This window comes from Oreochromis aureus, linkage group 19 (assembly GCF_013358895.1).
Source record: "Oreochromis aureus strain Israel breed Guangdong linkage group 19, ZZ_aureus, whole genome shotgun sequence".
Lineage (NCBI taxonomy): Eukaryota > Metazoa > Chordata > Actinopteri > Cichliformes > Cichlidae > Oreochromis > Oreochromis aureus.
The window spans coordinates 12,596,916-12,612,991 of record NC_052960.1 but is presented as its reverse complement, the minus strand read 5'-3'; the positions used below and the strand labels follow the sequence as shown (position 1 = coordinate 12,612,991).

The window sequence follows — 16,076 nt, the reverse complement described above, 5'->3', positions numbered from 1 at the left end:
GTGAAGCGGCACCATATTGTTGAGTATTTGCACCTGACAGTTATTCAGTTTAGAGAGGTGGAAGCCGAGGAGGAGAGTTACCCGGCCTGGTCGCTCTCCCTCCTTCACAGCGACCACGCTTACTAATAATTGTACAGTAATGTCATTGGCCATGATGAAACTAGAAAAAAGTAGCTCATCACAGACTTCGATCTTAAGTTTTTTCTTTTGAATGACAGAAAACATCATCTCCCATGTGGCTAGCTTCACTTTCTGTTTGTGCAGATCCAGACAGTGAGCCTGAGTGTAGCAAGGCTGAGAGATTAAAAGAGCACCAGTACAAACTTGTGTAATAACTGTAAAAACGCAGAAAAGAGTATAAGCTCTATTTTGCAGTCAAACGTCGGTCAACCGAACGGCTCACAACATTTTTTTTTTTTTCGTTAAATGTAAAAACGTCAAACAAAAGTTAATCCAGCAACAGGTTAAAGCGCTCCGTATTGTCTAAAAATGCATTGCCACATGGGCTATGATGTTTCATATCATCTTGGAGCACCATGGTATTGTAACCATATTACAGTAGTACCTTTATTACCTTCAGTTGTGTATAGAAACTGTAAACAAAGAGGTATATGTGATCTGGTGTTTTGGATTCTCAGAGACACAGCTCTCTTGACACTGAAGGAAACATCCCTGTGAGGCTCAGTAGCTGGAAGCATGGCTGCACTGCAGGTGGGAGTCTCGCAGTACGCTCACACAGCAGAAACATTTCACATATCTTGAAAAAAATATCCTACTTCCTGTCTTTCTGATGTTTCCCAATGTATTCCTATCCCTCTCTCTTACAAGACTTATTTAGCACTCTTCTGTCTTCGTGTCTTGAGAAGAAAGCATAGTCTCAAGTATAGCTTGCACAAACAAATAAACAATACTTGATAACACTGCAGCGGCTCTACTGTAAAATGATATATAAAATTAAATAGAATTGCAATTCAAATACAAGAAATAATGTGAAATCTATATCAATGTTTCGCTTACAAATTATACCAGAGTATAATTTGAGGATCAAGGCTCTTGTTTCTAGTCACAACATACAGATGTGGTTCCTAAATTATGAGGTGCCATAAGGGACATTATTACTGAAATGCTCTCACACACACTACTGAAATTTGATCTCTCACATATGCTACTGAAACGCACTCACACACACTACTGAAACACTCTCACACACACTACTGAAAACCAAGGCATTTCAGCTGAACAGGAAGGCGTTTCAGCTGGATAGGGCAGTGTTGCCAAATCCTCAGTAAGGAAAGCCGCTATTAGCTGTCCTAAAAGTCGCTAGAAGTCGCTAAATGATGTCATTGCCTAATTTGCATAATTGGTCATGCTTATGTAATTGTAACCTATGTTGTAGGAGAGAGCAATATCATTGTGGAAGAGACATAAAGTGAGTAAAAAAACACCCTAAATGCATTTAGAATATATTTAGAACTACAAATTAAATTCTTTGAGCAATTATTGTTTTTTTTTAATGTCACAATTCTAACCCTCCTCCTTTATCCGGGCTTGGTACCGGCAAAAGTGACCCAAAAGAGGCACTCTGGCGGAGTTACACACACACACACACACACAAAAAGTGTGTGTGCGTGTTTAAGTAGTTTTAAACCTTGTGATTTGCAAAAAGTAAGAGTAAAAGAAGAACTGACTGCGTTACAGTCAGGGTGGGAGCAGCGGCTTTGCTAATGCGCGATTCATTTGCAGTTTGGATGCGTAGGGGTCAGCATCTCCTGCTCTGACAGCAGCTAGGGGCGACTGCTGCGTGAGGACGATCTGCTGCCTGTGAGCGCTTTGGCGTGGGCGAAGTGCCCACAGCATCACCCGCTGCTTGTTGAGACTAAGAGCGATATGTGCTTTCACGTCAAAAAAGTGGTCATAAGTCTTCCTAATAACACCAGCAAAAGTCGCCAGTTTTGTCACTAGTCGTTTTTTAGAAAAAAAGTCGCAAAGGGGGTCTGAAAACTTGCTAAATATAGCGACAAAGTTGCTAAGTTGGCAACACTGCAACACCTTCCTGTTCAGCTGAAATGCCTTGGTTTTCAGTAGTGTGTGTGAGAGCATTTCAGTAATAATGCCCCTTACGGCACCTCATACTAAATGGTTCTGAGCTAATTTTCTGACTGCTCAGTCACAGGCAAAGTAATCTTTGAGTGGTGCAAACAGGTGGCGGATAACTGGGACGCTCCATGATCTGCCCAGCAGCCTCTGCCTCGCCAGTCGGCTCATGTTGGATACGTCCGTATAGTGGACTGGAAAACCAAAGACCCTGATGCGAGCAACCATCCACACCACACGTGCAACCAGCGAGCAGACAGGGGAAGACAAAGGAAGAAAATTTTGAAATTCTGACCTCTGAAAAAAGCCTACACAGTAGTTGAAATCATTATGTTTACATACCTCTCCATCTCAGTGCACCACAGTATGTCTTCCTTCTCATTCATGTAGACTGGGAAGTGCTGGTCCTTTCCCTGCTTGATGGAATTAGACCTGGTAGTGATAGTCCTCACCTTGCCAAACTGGAGGACAATTTAAAAAAAATTAGTTTGTGCCATTTTTATGTCCTTGCTGCGTAACAAACTTACAAAACCTGAGATACCTTTTCTAAAATGTTCAGGTTATCGTGATCAGATGATTTGGTAAACATGAGGTTCCCGTGTGAAGACCTGTCCCTGGATCTTGGTCCCAGAGTTTTGAGTCTTCAGCTTTGTATATTTGATCTTTATTTCATGATTCTGTATTGGTTTTAGTCCTCTGTTTTTTGTGTTCTGGTTTCTTGGTTTTAAGCTGGTTTAAGAATCCCTGGTTATTCCCGCCTCTCGTTTCCTTTTCTGGCCCAGTCTTGTTTCCATGTTTGTTTACCTCCTCATGGTTGTGTCTTCTTTCGTTAAAGTTTTGTTTCCTAGTTTTTTGGACATGGAGTACTTTGTTCTTTGTTGAAGTTTAAGCTCTGCAATAAAGTTGTCTTTTAGTTTAAACTTAGTTTCTGAGTCATGTCAAGGCTGATTTTTTTGGGATGAATTGAATTTGAAACTATTACATCTAGCTGCCACATGGAGCCACCAGTGTGCAGAGTTTTACAACCTGAATCAAATGAACCGTATTACAAAATCCAAACATGTCCCACAGTGGAAATTTGCATTTATCTTTTATATTGGTCTTATTCTGATTTTAGTGTTTATTTGTGAGTGTAAATTTTATTTGCACGATTTTATTCTGGTTGTATTGCATGTTTTTTTCTGTATACGTTATACTTTATTAATCCTCTGTAAGAAAATTACTCCCTGCATTTAACCCATTCATTCAGTGAAGCAGTGGGCAGCCAATCCAGCGCCCGGGGAGCAGTGTGTAGGGAAGGTACCTTGCTCAGGGGTACCTCAGGGTAGCCATTCGGTGGATTTGAACCCCTGACCTCCCGATCATGTTTTAATCCACTGTGGACTGGCTGGGCATGGGACAAATTAGCTGATAGCAGTCACCTCCTGAGGCATAGGTGTGTCCAAAGGCGGCCTATCAGCTGTTTAAAGGACCTATTAAAAGGAAGCTAGCTGAGCACTGGAAGGAGAGAGGCCCCACATATGGAGAGGAACACATGAAGGCCAGCTGGTAAAGAGGGACCCGCTGCCTGATCATGGGGGTGCGACACCTCATCTGGAGACAGTCCGGTCAGCGTGACGTGGCGACCCAGTCCCAGCAGCAGGAATGGCGACAGTAGGAGACAACGTGTGTGATTGACAGCAGGGCAGAGGTATACCTCTGGCTGCATTTGTGAGTAGTGTCTCCACCGTTGTGCAGCCGTGTTGAGAGACGGTCACCATGGCTATAAGCAAGGCCAGCTTCCGGGATGATGGTTCTGGCCCTTGTTTGTTTACTTACAGGGCGATGACGCAAGGGGAGCCGTGGTGGCATCGAGCAACAGACTCCAGTGCAGAATTCGAGCTGGACAGGGATGTGAAGGGCTAAGTAAAGGGACGAGAGGGGGATAGAAGGCTTCTCCTCGTCTTCCTGGGACAAGGCTCACATGGACTCCGCTCTGGAACAGGGATTTCTGCCCTGCTTGTGACACACCTAACAAACATTCGTCCTTGGCTGTGGGACAGTTACATTGTGGGACGGGGTGGGATTTTAGAGCGCATAGAACATTGCGTTTTATAAGGGTTTTTTTTATATTGGGTTTGTTTATTCCTGGGAATTTTAGTACCCTGACAACATTTCATTGCTTATGGCTTTTAGAATTGTTTGTCATTCTTGCTCCCTGGCCTGGGAATAAACCGTTTCTCATCAGACCTGCTTCACCTTTGTGCCCTGGGTTTCTGACTCGCTTGCTCCCCCCTTGCATCTAAAGAACCCTCCTCTAGTATGACATTCTGGCACGCCAGCTTTAGTGTCTACAAACACACACCATCAACTCGGATATTCTACTGTATTTTAATTGAATGAATCAGATTCATCACAGAGATTACAGCTGCCAGACTCATGAGTTTTTGTGTGCACCGGTGAGCGAGCACGATGTGTATTGAAAGAAATGCTGCAAGTACCTTGGCTGTTCTGCCATGTTCTAAACAGTCCTGGAGTTCCAGCCTATCAGTGCACATGGCAGTCAAAGGCCTGAAAGAGAGAATGAACAATTTACACTTTAGCACGTTATTTAAATCTAACATGCATTTAATTTACTTCCTGTTCTCTATGTACACTTACAATAGTGGATGCTCACATTAAACATGGACTAAGGTTCAAACAATTACATAACAGGTCAGGGTATGGTGACACGGTTGTCAGCACTGACACCTCAAAGCAAGAAGGATGTGGGTTTGAGTTCACCAGCTGGCCGCCACGGACCTTTCTAGATAGACACGGGCTGTGGGAGACACTGGTGATTCTAAATTGTTAATAGGTGTGAATGGTGTCCGTGTCTCCATGTAAGGCCCTGCGATAGACTGACAACCTGTCCATACTGACTCCAGCCCAACCACCACCCTGAATTGGATTAGTGGAAGAAAACAAATGGATGGAGTGAGTGTATGTACAAATAACCCTGGGGAGTGCAAATCTTTGACATTGCTATAATGTAAAGGACTCTTTCCCTGCAGACTGCTACAAAATGTAACAGACTGTAGCAGGCTGTTACAAAATGTAACAGTCTGTAGCAGACTGTTACAAAATGTAACAGTCAAAAGCAGTCAATTTTGTCATTACTAGGTGTGCAATAAAGCTCATGCTACATTCCTCTGATAACTGTACCTTTTTTCTAAGGCCTCCCCTACAACCTTGCATTTCGTAGCCACATTGCTATGAACTCTGAGTAACTGTCTTTAGTCTACAGAAATGCAGACTTGTGAAACTGTGGATAATGTCTAGCAGAGAGCTCTTCATGCACTTCATAATGTCACAGTGGAATAGCCTAAGTCTCTGAGTCTGTAAATGTAGACATTGGGATTGAGCCAAGGGAGGAACTGGGGCCCAGAAAAAGATATCAAATTATTATTTTGAACTGTGAATCATGCAAAGCTACACTAATAGAGTCCAAGAATAAAAAATGTGGAGCTGGAGGTAGTAAAAGGTCCCATTTACAAATGTGAAAGTAGGGCATAATAGACTGAATTGGATCTGCTATACTACAAGTCTCTACTTCATCGGCCTTTATCTGCAATTTTAAACAAGAAAAAAAAATCTGTGCCGGAAGTATGAAATTACTTCTAATCTAGCCACTGAAATCAGTTTCAGTCCATGCCAGAATGGCACTTCATTTTGATTCATTGATTTTGGAGATAATCTAATCTAATTTGCTGTTCCATGCTTTGAATGCAGTATTATAATGTTTCGTCAGAGAGAAAACAGAAGATAATCTGCCAGGACAAGAATAGTTTTCTTTAAAAAACAAAAAGAAAAAAGAAGCCAAATCAATTGGGTATGTATGACTCACTATCACTCTCTTATCTATAGTCATAGTAAAAAAGAAAGTATGCTCCTTGAAATTCTGTTTTCCCATAAACAGACTAAAAATAAAACTAATCTGGTCTTTAGCAGGTCTTAAAATATGATACATAAAACCTCAAAGGACCTACAAAACATGACATACCACACTGTGTGACTATCTATTTAACAAGCAAAAATCAGAAGCAGTGAGTGAGAAACTAAGGCCACACTTCTTCTTCCACACTGCTTCAACAAGAATTAAGAGAATAAGTAGCAACCAGGTGCTGCTAATCAAGTTCACTCGATTAATTGATCATCAGCAAGCAAGCACCTCTAAAGTACAAAAGGTTTAAGCAGTTTGTTCATCAGGAACATTCCCATGTGTGTTAACACAATGCCAAAGAGGAAAAACATCAGCAATTATTTTTAAAAATCAACTGCTGCTGCTCATCACTCTGAGAAGCTATTTCCAAATAGTCTGAGGTCTCTCATTCTGCAGTGAGAAATATTATTCACGATCAGAAAACATTCAAGACAGCTGCCAATCTCAGCAGTGGCCGACCATGCAATGCTCCGAGAAATTACAAAATAATAAGAGCTACGTCTCAGCCTCAACAGGCCTCAATTAGATAGTTAAATGCTACAGTTCAAGACGGTACAATTCAAAACACACTGAACAAATATGGCTTACTTGGAAGGGTTGTCAGGAGACATCCTCTTCTCTCTAAAAAGAATATTGCAGCATGGCTTAGATTTGCAAAGATGCATCTGAGCAAACCACAAGACTTCTGGAACAATGTCCTTTGGACAGATGAGACCAAAGTGGACATGTGTGGCTATAATGCACAAAACCAAACACAGCACATCAGCACAAACACCTCATACTAACTGTCAGCACGGTGGTGGAGGGGTGATGGTTTGGGCTTGTTTTGCAGCCACAGGACCTTGGCATCTTGAAGTCATTGAGTCTTTGTATACCAAAGATTTCTAAAGCGAAATGTGAGGCCATCTGTTTAACAACTGAAGCTTGGCCAAAATGATGTCATGCAACACGACAATAATCCCAAGCACAGCAGCAAATCTAAAACAGAATAACTAAAAAAGGAAACAGCTGAAATAAACTATACCACATAAATTTACCATAAAAATGCCTGCAAATCTCAATGAACTGGAGGAAGTTCCTCCACAGCAACATGAGAGATGGATAAAGTCATGCAGAAAACAAAAACTTTAAATTATGGCACCTAAAAGTTATAATGAATCACAGGGTGTGATTAGTTTTTCACACACTACTTTTTCTTTTTGACTTACTTTTAAAAAAAATAACAACATAGTGTAACATGTCCTGTGTTGTTGTTCATTCAGGTTTGTTTTTGCCTAATTTTAAGACTTGATAAGGACTAAAGAATTTAGGTTTTACTTCGTTTTAACGTGACCGTATAATGTATAATTTTACATATGCAGTCCCTTTATAGTGTTACTTTTTTTGTTAAATACTACTTCTTCTCTCACCATTCATACACCAACCTGTTCATGCCAGGAAGGTTACCCCAGAAGTAACGGGCACGGTGGGCAGCTGACACTTCCTTGGCATCGATCATCACTGGGTTACACTGAAAACAGAGGCGAGGAAGAACAAGCACCAATCAGGAAGCAACAAAGGTAAAAAGCTTGTGATTGCATACAGAATAATAAAAGTGTAATCGCACAACAACAACAATTTCATTATATAGCACAATGTTAATATAACAGAAAAGAGTCAAAATTAAACTTCCAAGTTGTCAGTTTCCTCAGTGGCCAGTCATTTAAAAAAAGAGAGTATTTTATTCTAACAGCTAATGAGGGCTTCACCTAACAGATAACCAGAAACACTATCTAGGAGTAGACTGCAGCGCATTAAAGATGGCATATTAAACTGTTGAATGAAGATCAAGAGGTCAGAGCTCCATTCTCATAATTTTTGCCTAAAGATAATGAATTATTGCCACAAGAGGGCATTCAAAACCCAACAATACCCACTTCACCAGCGGCACATCATACAGCTACAGCCTACAGCAGGTAAAGATTACAGGTATCAGTAAAGAAATTAACCTCTAAAAAGCGAGATATGTCCCTCTTGTCACTGACGCCCATAGCAACCACATTTTCAAAGAGCCAGAAGAAAGGCCTGTCTTCTCCCTGCTTCGGCCGAGCCTCATGGAGCAGTCGGTAAAACTCAAAGAACAGGCGTCCGGTGCCCTCTGTGAGATAGAAAGAGGTATTAAACAAGGTGCTGAAGCAAAGCAAAAGACATAAACTCCTTATATTCTAGTGATTTATTTAGCCCAGTGAATTTATATATGAATGAATTTCACAACTAATACATTAGCAAAGCAAAAGAGCAGTGGACTCATTTAAACTTACCATAAAGACCCTTCCTTGCAGGATTGACTATTGAGAGGTCATTGCATGGGCTTCCACCTATAACTAGATCAAAAGGACCCCACTCGTTTATCTGTATAGAGAAAAGAGTCAGAGTCAGGATTAGGGTTATGAACTGAACCAGCAAACTCCTAGTGAGTAGTAAATACTAATAAAACAAGCTATACGGATGCTAGAGCTTGAATGTTTTATAATGTCTTTATTGTCTTCTAGTCTCCACTGTTGATTTTAATATGACAAGGTAAAGTGTCAAAGAAAACCATGGTCTCACTGTTGGTCATTGGTACATCTGGTAAACAACCCATTTCAGTTTCTGTGACTTTAGATTCACCTTTAATGCATTTGTATTATTATAACTGGTATAAACAAAAGAACCTGCCTTATGCAGCGCATGTATGTGCGTGAAAGCATGAGGAGGACCTAGATTAGGTCACCAGGTAATGTCACAAAGTATACATTTTTCCTTTGATTTCAGTGGTCTGAAATACTTTTTGCATGGGACATTATAGGAAAAATGTAAAGCATAAAACAAAGCAAAAAAGACACTCAGACACAACAGGAAGATAAACTCACATGTTTGCGCGTGATGTTCCGCACGTCTCCAACGTACATGATGCGACCCTCATGCCGGACGATACCCACAGTGATGGAGTCTTCACACACTTCAGAAGCTACGTAGCGACCCACTTGGATGCCAAGTTCTTTGAGCACCAGCAGTCCTGGGCAGGGTGTAGTAAAGATTTTTTTTTTTTAAAGAAACGAAGGAGGCAGTCTAAAAAAATCTGTCCACTTAAATGATCTGATCTGAAGAACTGGAGCTATCCCTAATAAATAAATCCTATGATGACTAACACAAAAAATGAACATTCAGTTCAATTCTTCCCAATAGCAGTAACGCTAGTTACTATAGTTATAGTATAGCTAGTTATATATGGTATGAAATTTCTCATGTGCAGTGACTGATACATGGCAACGTTCCGACTAATAAAGGAAGAAAGTAAATCCATCTCATTTTTGATAACACAAACTGGGGAACATTGTCTAACCTGTGGCTATGCCATCAAATAGCGACAGGACACGAATGGGCTTCCTCTTCTCCGCCATGACTGGGGGGTAAAGCTTTGGTGGATCCTGAAATTATTGGCAGAGGGGGCAACAGTGAGACACAAAGGAGACAGACTCCTCAGTCAGATGGTGATTGAGATTTATGGCCTAAAGGTCAATTACTTACAAAATCTTGATCGTGATTATTTGCAAAGAAGCGCTGGAGACGGCTGGGCCAATCGCTACGACGCTCCAGCAGACCAAACACACTCTTCTGACCGCACATGTAGCAGTTCCATGGGTCTTCTTTGATGGCAGCGTGGGCGGCTCCTTGACCAACAAGAAGGTCCACGCACTCCACACAGAAGCACCTGCGCCAAGGATAAGGACATTTACTTCTAAAATGATAGCTAACCCTACCTATTAAAAGCAGTCACAGTGTTAAGTACAGTAAGCGACTAAGTGACTAAATGTGATAGACTGCATTTTCCATTAGAAGACCAAAATAAACTATTAACTGTTTAAAATGGTCTTGATCTGAGAATAGAAATGCAGGAAATCTAACGTGCAAGTGAAAACACTTCTGCATGTTTGATGGGGCTCACCCAGGTTGTATAAAAGGCCCCAAAGTTCATAGGATAATTCTATTTGAATTATTAAACAGGTGTTTGTAAGTTTATATACGAGTTTATATACTGTTCATTTAGCATTTAACCTGTTAGTTTGAACCAGCCCACCGTCAGGTGATGTCATACAGTTAGTAAGGTGGGCAGTTTTAGTGTCTGATGAGCAGTGTTGTACCAATGGGGGTGCACTGATTCCTGTGGGATATGATGTGTGTGTGAATGGTAAGTGAGTATTAACCTGTGTTGCATCTTGCTTTATTTGTGTTGATACTGTGATATATTTGCCATTTAGGAGCTAATGTAGTTCATAGTTGGAGCGGTATAGGCCACGCACGCAATGCGTGAGTTCAGCCTCATTTCACATGCTAATTGATGTCAGTTACTTCATCCTGGTTTGGCTTTAGTTTGCCACATGTACGATCCTCAATGTTTCTAAAGTAATTCCTGTGTTACCAGAGCTTCCCTGTATGGTATATGTGGTGCTCGTGATTCTTTAATTTAAAATACGGAGTTTATAGCGGACAATTTGTTAAGAGCACCGCTAAAATGCGGGTCGTAGTTCAACCAGAAGTATCATGTTCCCACTTCCCCATCGCAATAAAAGCATAAAAGCATAAAAGCATTACGGCGGATCATAATGGAGGAGCCTTTATTTTGTACAACTATCGGAAGTAGTTCCTCTGTACTGACGTTAACTTAACCTTGCAGTAATGCTATTTGGTTGGCATAGTGTAAGCAGTAGAAGTGTACTACATTGCTCTGCTCATTTAAAGGATAGATTTATGTAGAGATACACCTTTTTGTGTTTAGCATTACTGCCTTACAGTACTGTGCTCCTTTCTTTATGTATGGTTATGTTAACTATATCTGGATATGTCACTTATCTCTTCACCTTATTTATCACTTATTTGTATTATGTACTTCTTTTGTAGAAAATCACACACACACACATGATTACAGCCACGGGAATTGAGCTGTGAAGGAAATAAACTTCCTCAAACCAAACCTTAAGCTTTTTTTTTTCCATGCTCTGGGAGAATTGGCCTTAAGTGGTGTTCTGGCTGACACACCAGGGTGACCGTAGTGCTAAGGAGTGAATCAGTGCCATAACTGTGTCTATCCCTGATACCTCCACTACACAGGTTATTTGCATTTTTAGGAAAAATCGCTTAAAAAAACTCAACAAATAAGTCTATTAAGTCTTTCGTTAGTGCCAGTAGGACTGTAAGGAGAAATGTTTGGTCTAGCAGTAATGGTTTAACTAGAAGAGGAAGTTGTGACTGAAAGAGCCCCCCACACACAGAAGACAGAGTGGTACAATGCCTCTGTTGAAAATTTGATTGCCAGGGTAATTATTAGCCAAAAGCAAAGCCAGATGCATCTGGCATAGTTTATTACCAGATTAGAAAGGAATACAGAGGATGGTTCATAAAAGATGAAATATCCACTGAGCAGCAGTTCTCTGGGTAAAAATGCCTTGTTGATATCAGAGGTCCAAGGAGAACAGCTTCACACTAATAGGAAACCAACCGTTACTCAAATAACCACTTGTTACAACCAAGGTATGCCGAAGAGCGTCTTTCAACATGCGACACTTAAAACCTTGAAGGTTAATGGGCTGGAGTGGTAGAAGACCACACCGCGTGCCACTTCTGTCAGCTAAGAACAGGAAACTGACGCTCACCAAAATGGGAAAGTAGATGACAGGAGAACTGTTGCCTGGTCTGATAAGTCTCAATTTCTTCTGCTACGTTCAGATGGTAAGGTCAGAATTTGGTCTTAACACTACAGCCAGTTTGAATACTCTTGCTGACCTCATCCACCCCCTTTATGATCATAGTGTACCCATCTTCTGATGTACCTTGATATAAAGCACAAATAATCTCAAAATTGCGTCTTCAACATCTTCACTGTACTCACATGGCCTCCAAAGTCACCAGCTATCAGTGTGTGTTTTATGACAGACAAATGTTGCCCTGGAGTCACCTGCTGTAATAAGAACAACCACAAAGGTGGTTTGAATACTTCATCAAGTAGGCAAGATACAATTCCAAATAATTACAGGCTGAGATCAAAAAGAAAATCAACCAATGAGTACCAAGGACTCGTATGAGGGGGTTTGCTGACCGTCATGATCGTAGGAGAATATCTGTGTCCTTTAAATAAAATTATACAATATGACCATGACTGACATGTCTCTCCTCTCTATATCAGTTTATCAGTCATAGGTCAAGAAAAGGTGCACAGTTTCATTATCACTCTTTGTTTTATATTTAAAAGGTCTAGATAAAAAGGTTTTTATGGGGTTTGTGGGTTTTGAGAAGCAGCAAGTTATCGTCAACAATGTCATCCAAATGTCAAGCGCCACCATCCAAAAATAGCATTGTTTCTGATCAGTCCAGCATGCCTCTGACAAAGCTCAATCTGTTCTCAATGGTATTTTTCTAGACTTCAGTCTAACTGTGTGAGAACACCAGTCTGTTTCTTTATGTTTAACAATGCCCTATTCAACAGAAATACAGTGCAACCACACTTTATAAAATATTTGCTATCAGCAAGTTCTCCACTGGACCGCCACGACGTTGCCTTACATCACTGCTATGAGATTAGTGACCCATCACAAAGCCTTTATTGTGCATCCAATATGAGCAGTAAAAGCACAATCCTGCTATCTGTGCTGGAAAAACAACTGTAAATTTAGAGGCAAGTACATGTTAACCACTGTCCTATTCAAAAATAAAAAATATTGCTGTTATTTGCTACACAGCTTCACAATGTTCTTCATTAAGCAATAATTTTATGAGTATTTTTATGACAAAGAGATTTGAGAATACGTCAATTGGCTGAACATCCTGTAATAAATATGTGAAGAAAGCATTTGAGAAGTTTGCAAAGATTGCAAGGTTTTTTAAAGACCCTTTCATACTCTACTAACAGTAGATTTAGGTTATGGAAGGTCAGTTATTTTTAGTTTCTTGTTCTTAGCTCACAGGAGTGCCACTTGGTGTGGTCTTCTGCTGCTGTAGGCTTCTAATGCTTCAAGGTTTGACGTGTTGCAAATTTAGAGATGCTCTTCTACATACCTCGGTTGTAATGAGCAGTTATTTCAGTTACTGTTGCCTTCCTGTCAACTTTGCACCAAGAAAATCCCTCATAGCTATGGTTTTAAAAATCCAACTGTTGTCTCAACCACTTAGCATATCAAAACTATAAAAAAAGGCTGTGCTCAGGTCAGGTAATGTGTAGCTGTATATGTAGACTAAATCTAGTTCTACCAGACTCCATGCACATCCATGTAATTGTAACACAGGCTCTCATGATAGAAACCTTACCGACAACAATTGTTGTTCCCACACATGAGCACCTCTCGTCCCCCGCAGCAGATAGTGCAGTATGACTGGTAGCCATCGTCGTCATATTGATAAGCACATTCTAGGAAGCAGTTCTGCAAAAAATATCCAAAATATACTCTAAGGCACGTGGTCACATCAGTTGCTGCTTAAAATATGTGTTGTTTATTAGGAAATTTGCTGTGACTTTTAATAACACCCTAGTTGAGTCCAAGTCTAAGCCTTGCTTACCTTGCAACTCTGACACATTCCTCCAGCAAAAAGAGGGTGCTCAAGGCTAACATTCAGACTTCCACAGGAGATACAGATGTCTGCAGTAAGAGAAACACCATGTTAGTATTTAACAGGCAGAGCTCTGAGAGGAGTGAGCACCCAGAACTCACACCTCTATGAAACAATTTGAATATGTATGAGATACAGTTGTGGTCATAAGTTTCCATACGCTCATCATGGGACACGAAGGGTAATTTGTACTTTTAATGATTTCCTGTTATTTTTCCAGAGTGAGATGATTGCACAGCATACATCTTTGCACAAGTTTGACTTTATTTTGGATTTTCTCTTATCTAAACAGGGTCAGAAGTATACACACACTCACTTAAATATTTGAATAACTGGTGCTGAAGGTTCTGTAATGTCTTTTAACTTGACAAGGCCTGTTAGCTTCTCATTAGTGATCTCTTTGCCAGCATAAAAAAAGGATAGGCAACAACAGCAAGAAGCATGTTTAGAGTAGTAAAGGTGAGTGTTTCAACCTAGAAACACTTCGCTGTCCAGCTGTCAGGTAATTGTCAAGCATGGTGTTAGCGTCACCCAATCCTTTAACTCCACCTCAAATCAACAGCTGGTTGAAACTTTGATATAATTGGATGTCCCAGCATGGCAACAATCCCAAATACACATCAAAACTGATTTTAAAATGAATAAAGCAGGCTAAAATTAAGCTTCTGGAATGGCCTTTCCAAGGCTTCAACCTGAACCTTATTGAAAATTTGTGTACTGTGTTTAAAAGATGGGTCCGTGCCAGAAAACCAACAAATTTAAATTAATTCTGTCAATACCACCTAGAAGACCAGTCAGATATACAGCCATAATTATTCCAGAAGCTTGCTGATGGCTCAGAAGGGTTGAGCTGCAACTTGCTAAGAGAGATTGAATGAGATGTTAGTGGGGGTGTATGTATATGTTTGAGCCCCAAATTATTATTCATGACCATAAGAGTGTGTAAACATCTGACCACAACTGTAGGTCTAGATCTAGTTAGTTTGGCTAGCAGGCTATGAGAAAACAAACAAAGCTGCTAATAAGGTAGATGAAATAACAGAAAACCCATTTCCTCATTTTTACTCATTGTTATTTTGTGAACACAGATGCATGCATTTCATCAGCTTTGCCCGTCAACAACAGGTACAAATAAGAGGTGTGTCGGTGCCTCCCGAGAGGCCCTTCAGGGTTGCTACAAGCAAGAGCACACAGAGAATGTTTCACTTACCCTCTAAGCTGCGGCACTTTTGTCTCACTTCATAAACAAGTCGCTCTGACACAGAGAAATAAAGGGTAAAGGAATCTGTGTTAGTTCCTTCATTTTTTTTAGAAGTAAATTCAGAAAAATATAGGAAAATATAAATAAAACTAAAATTTAAGATGGTATCGCGCAAATAAAACTTCTTCGCCAAACATGTCAGAAACCACTTAAAGTATCAGTCATCATGATAATGCCCGACAGCGCAAATGCTTTCATGAGAGTTAAAGAAATAATGTAACTAACAGACTTTTTGATGGGTCAGTCAAAATACAGATTTGGTTATGTTATTGTTGGACTTTCCTCTGTTTTCTTTGTATTACTATAGGATCTTTATTTCACATTATAAAGCACCTTAAGGCAACTGTTGTTGTGATTTGACACTATATAAATAAAACTGAATTGAATTACACTTCTTTTCTTCTTTTGTCATTTGGAAGAGACAATAGACGGAAGATGAGTTATACTTGTAATAAAGACAGGGCACCGTCTTTCTAGATAGCATCTACTTATTGTCTTTCGAGCAACCTGAATCTTTTCGCCTTCTCACATCACTCGCTAATGGATCTTTTGTCCATACCTTACCTCCCAGACCACTATAGTGATGTAAAACACCGCCGCAACCTCCCCAAGGAGCCGGACAAAGAGTTCATGACTCCAATATAAGCCAATAAATGAGGCACCTTACCTCGTGTTCTCTCATCAATGATGTCCTTGACCTTAGGTTTCTCTGCTGTGCTTTTGCGAGGCTTTTTGGCTGGAGGAGGTGTATAGGCTGCTGCTTCTGGCTCTACCCATATTTCAGGATAAACTTCTTTGTATGGGTTACGCTCCTCTGGGGTGCACAACAGAAGCAACAATTGATATTGCAGCAAATGTTACGGATGTTTTTAATTACCAAGTGTATAGAATACATCTGCTATGCCATTAGATATAGCAATTTTTAACTCTTCCAGATGGGTCATAAAAAGGGTTAAAATAGTGATGTCATCTTACCTTCTGGTGGCTCCAAGCCTTTGGGTCCAGTGGGCTGAAATCCTGTCATAGCCCACTCAATCATCTGCTTGTTTAACATTTCCACGGATTTTGAGGTCTCTGTCTCATCACTGTCAGGGCAGGCCATGAAGGCTTTTCCTGCCCGGCTGCTAGCCACCTACAAAC

General features: G+C 40.5%; 1 protein-coding gene across 4 annotated transcripts in view; it reads right to left on the bottom strand.

Moving 5' to 3' along the window:
• Positions 1–1,583: 1,583 nt before the first annotated feature.
• Positions 1,584–16,076, bottom strand: part of LOC116310324 (DNA (cytosine-5)-methyltransferase 3A-like) — a 44,118-nt gene continuing 29,625 nt past the window's right edge. For 2 of the 4 annotated variants that reach the window (XM_039603759.1, XM_039603760.1), the window contains 14 exons: positions 15,912–16,068; positions 15,604–15,750; positions 14,886–14,930; positions 13,625–13,704; positions 13,376–13,488; positions 9,605–9,788; positions 9,420–9,504; positions 8,947–9,092; positions 8,356–8,446; positions 8,044–8,192; positions 7,465–7,565; positions 4,575–4,644; positions 2,437–2,555; positions 1,584–2,305 (listed from right to left, as the gene is read on the bottom strand). In XM_039603759.1, the coding sequence (XP_039459693.1) occupies positions 2,164–2,305; positions 2,437–2,555; positions 4,575–4,644; positions 7,465–7,565; positions 8,044–8,192; positions 8,356–8,446; positions 8,947–9,092; positions 9,420–9,504; positions 9,605–9,788; positions 13,376–13,488; positions 13,625–13,704; positions 14,886–14,930; positions 15,604–15,750; positions 15,912–16,068 (1,629 nt within the window). In that variant the 3' untranslated portion in view covers positions 1,584–2,163. The remainder of the gene's footprint in view (positions 2,306–2,436; positions 2,556–4,574; positions 4,645–7,464; positions 7,566–8,043; positions 8,193–8,355; positions 8,447–8,946; positions 9,093–9,419; positions 9,505–9,604; positions 9,789–13,375; positions 13,489–13,624; positions 13,705–14,885; positions 14,931–15,603; positions 15,751–15,911; positions 16,069–16,076) is intronic. The other 2 variants (XM_031727088.2, XM_039603761.1) reach the window with 1 other exon arrangement.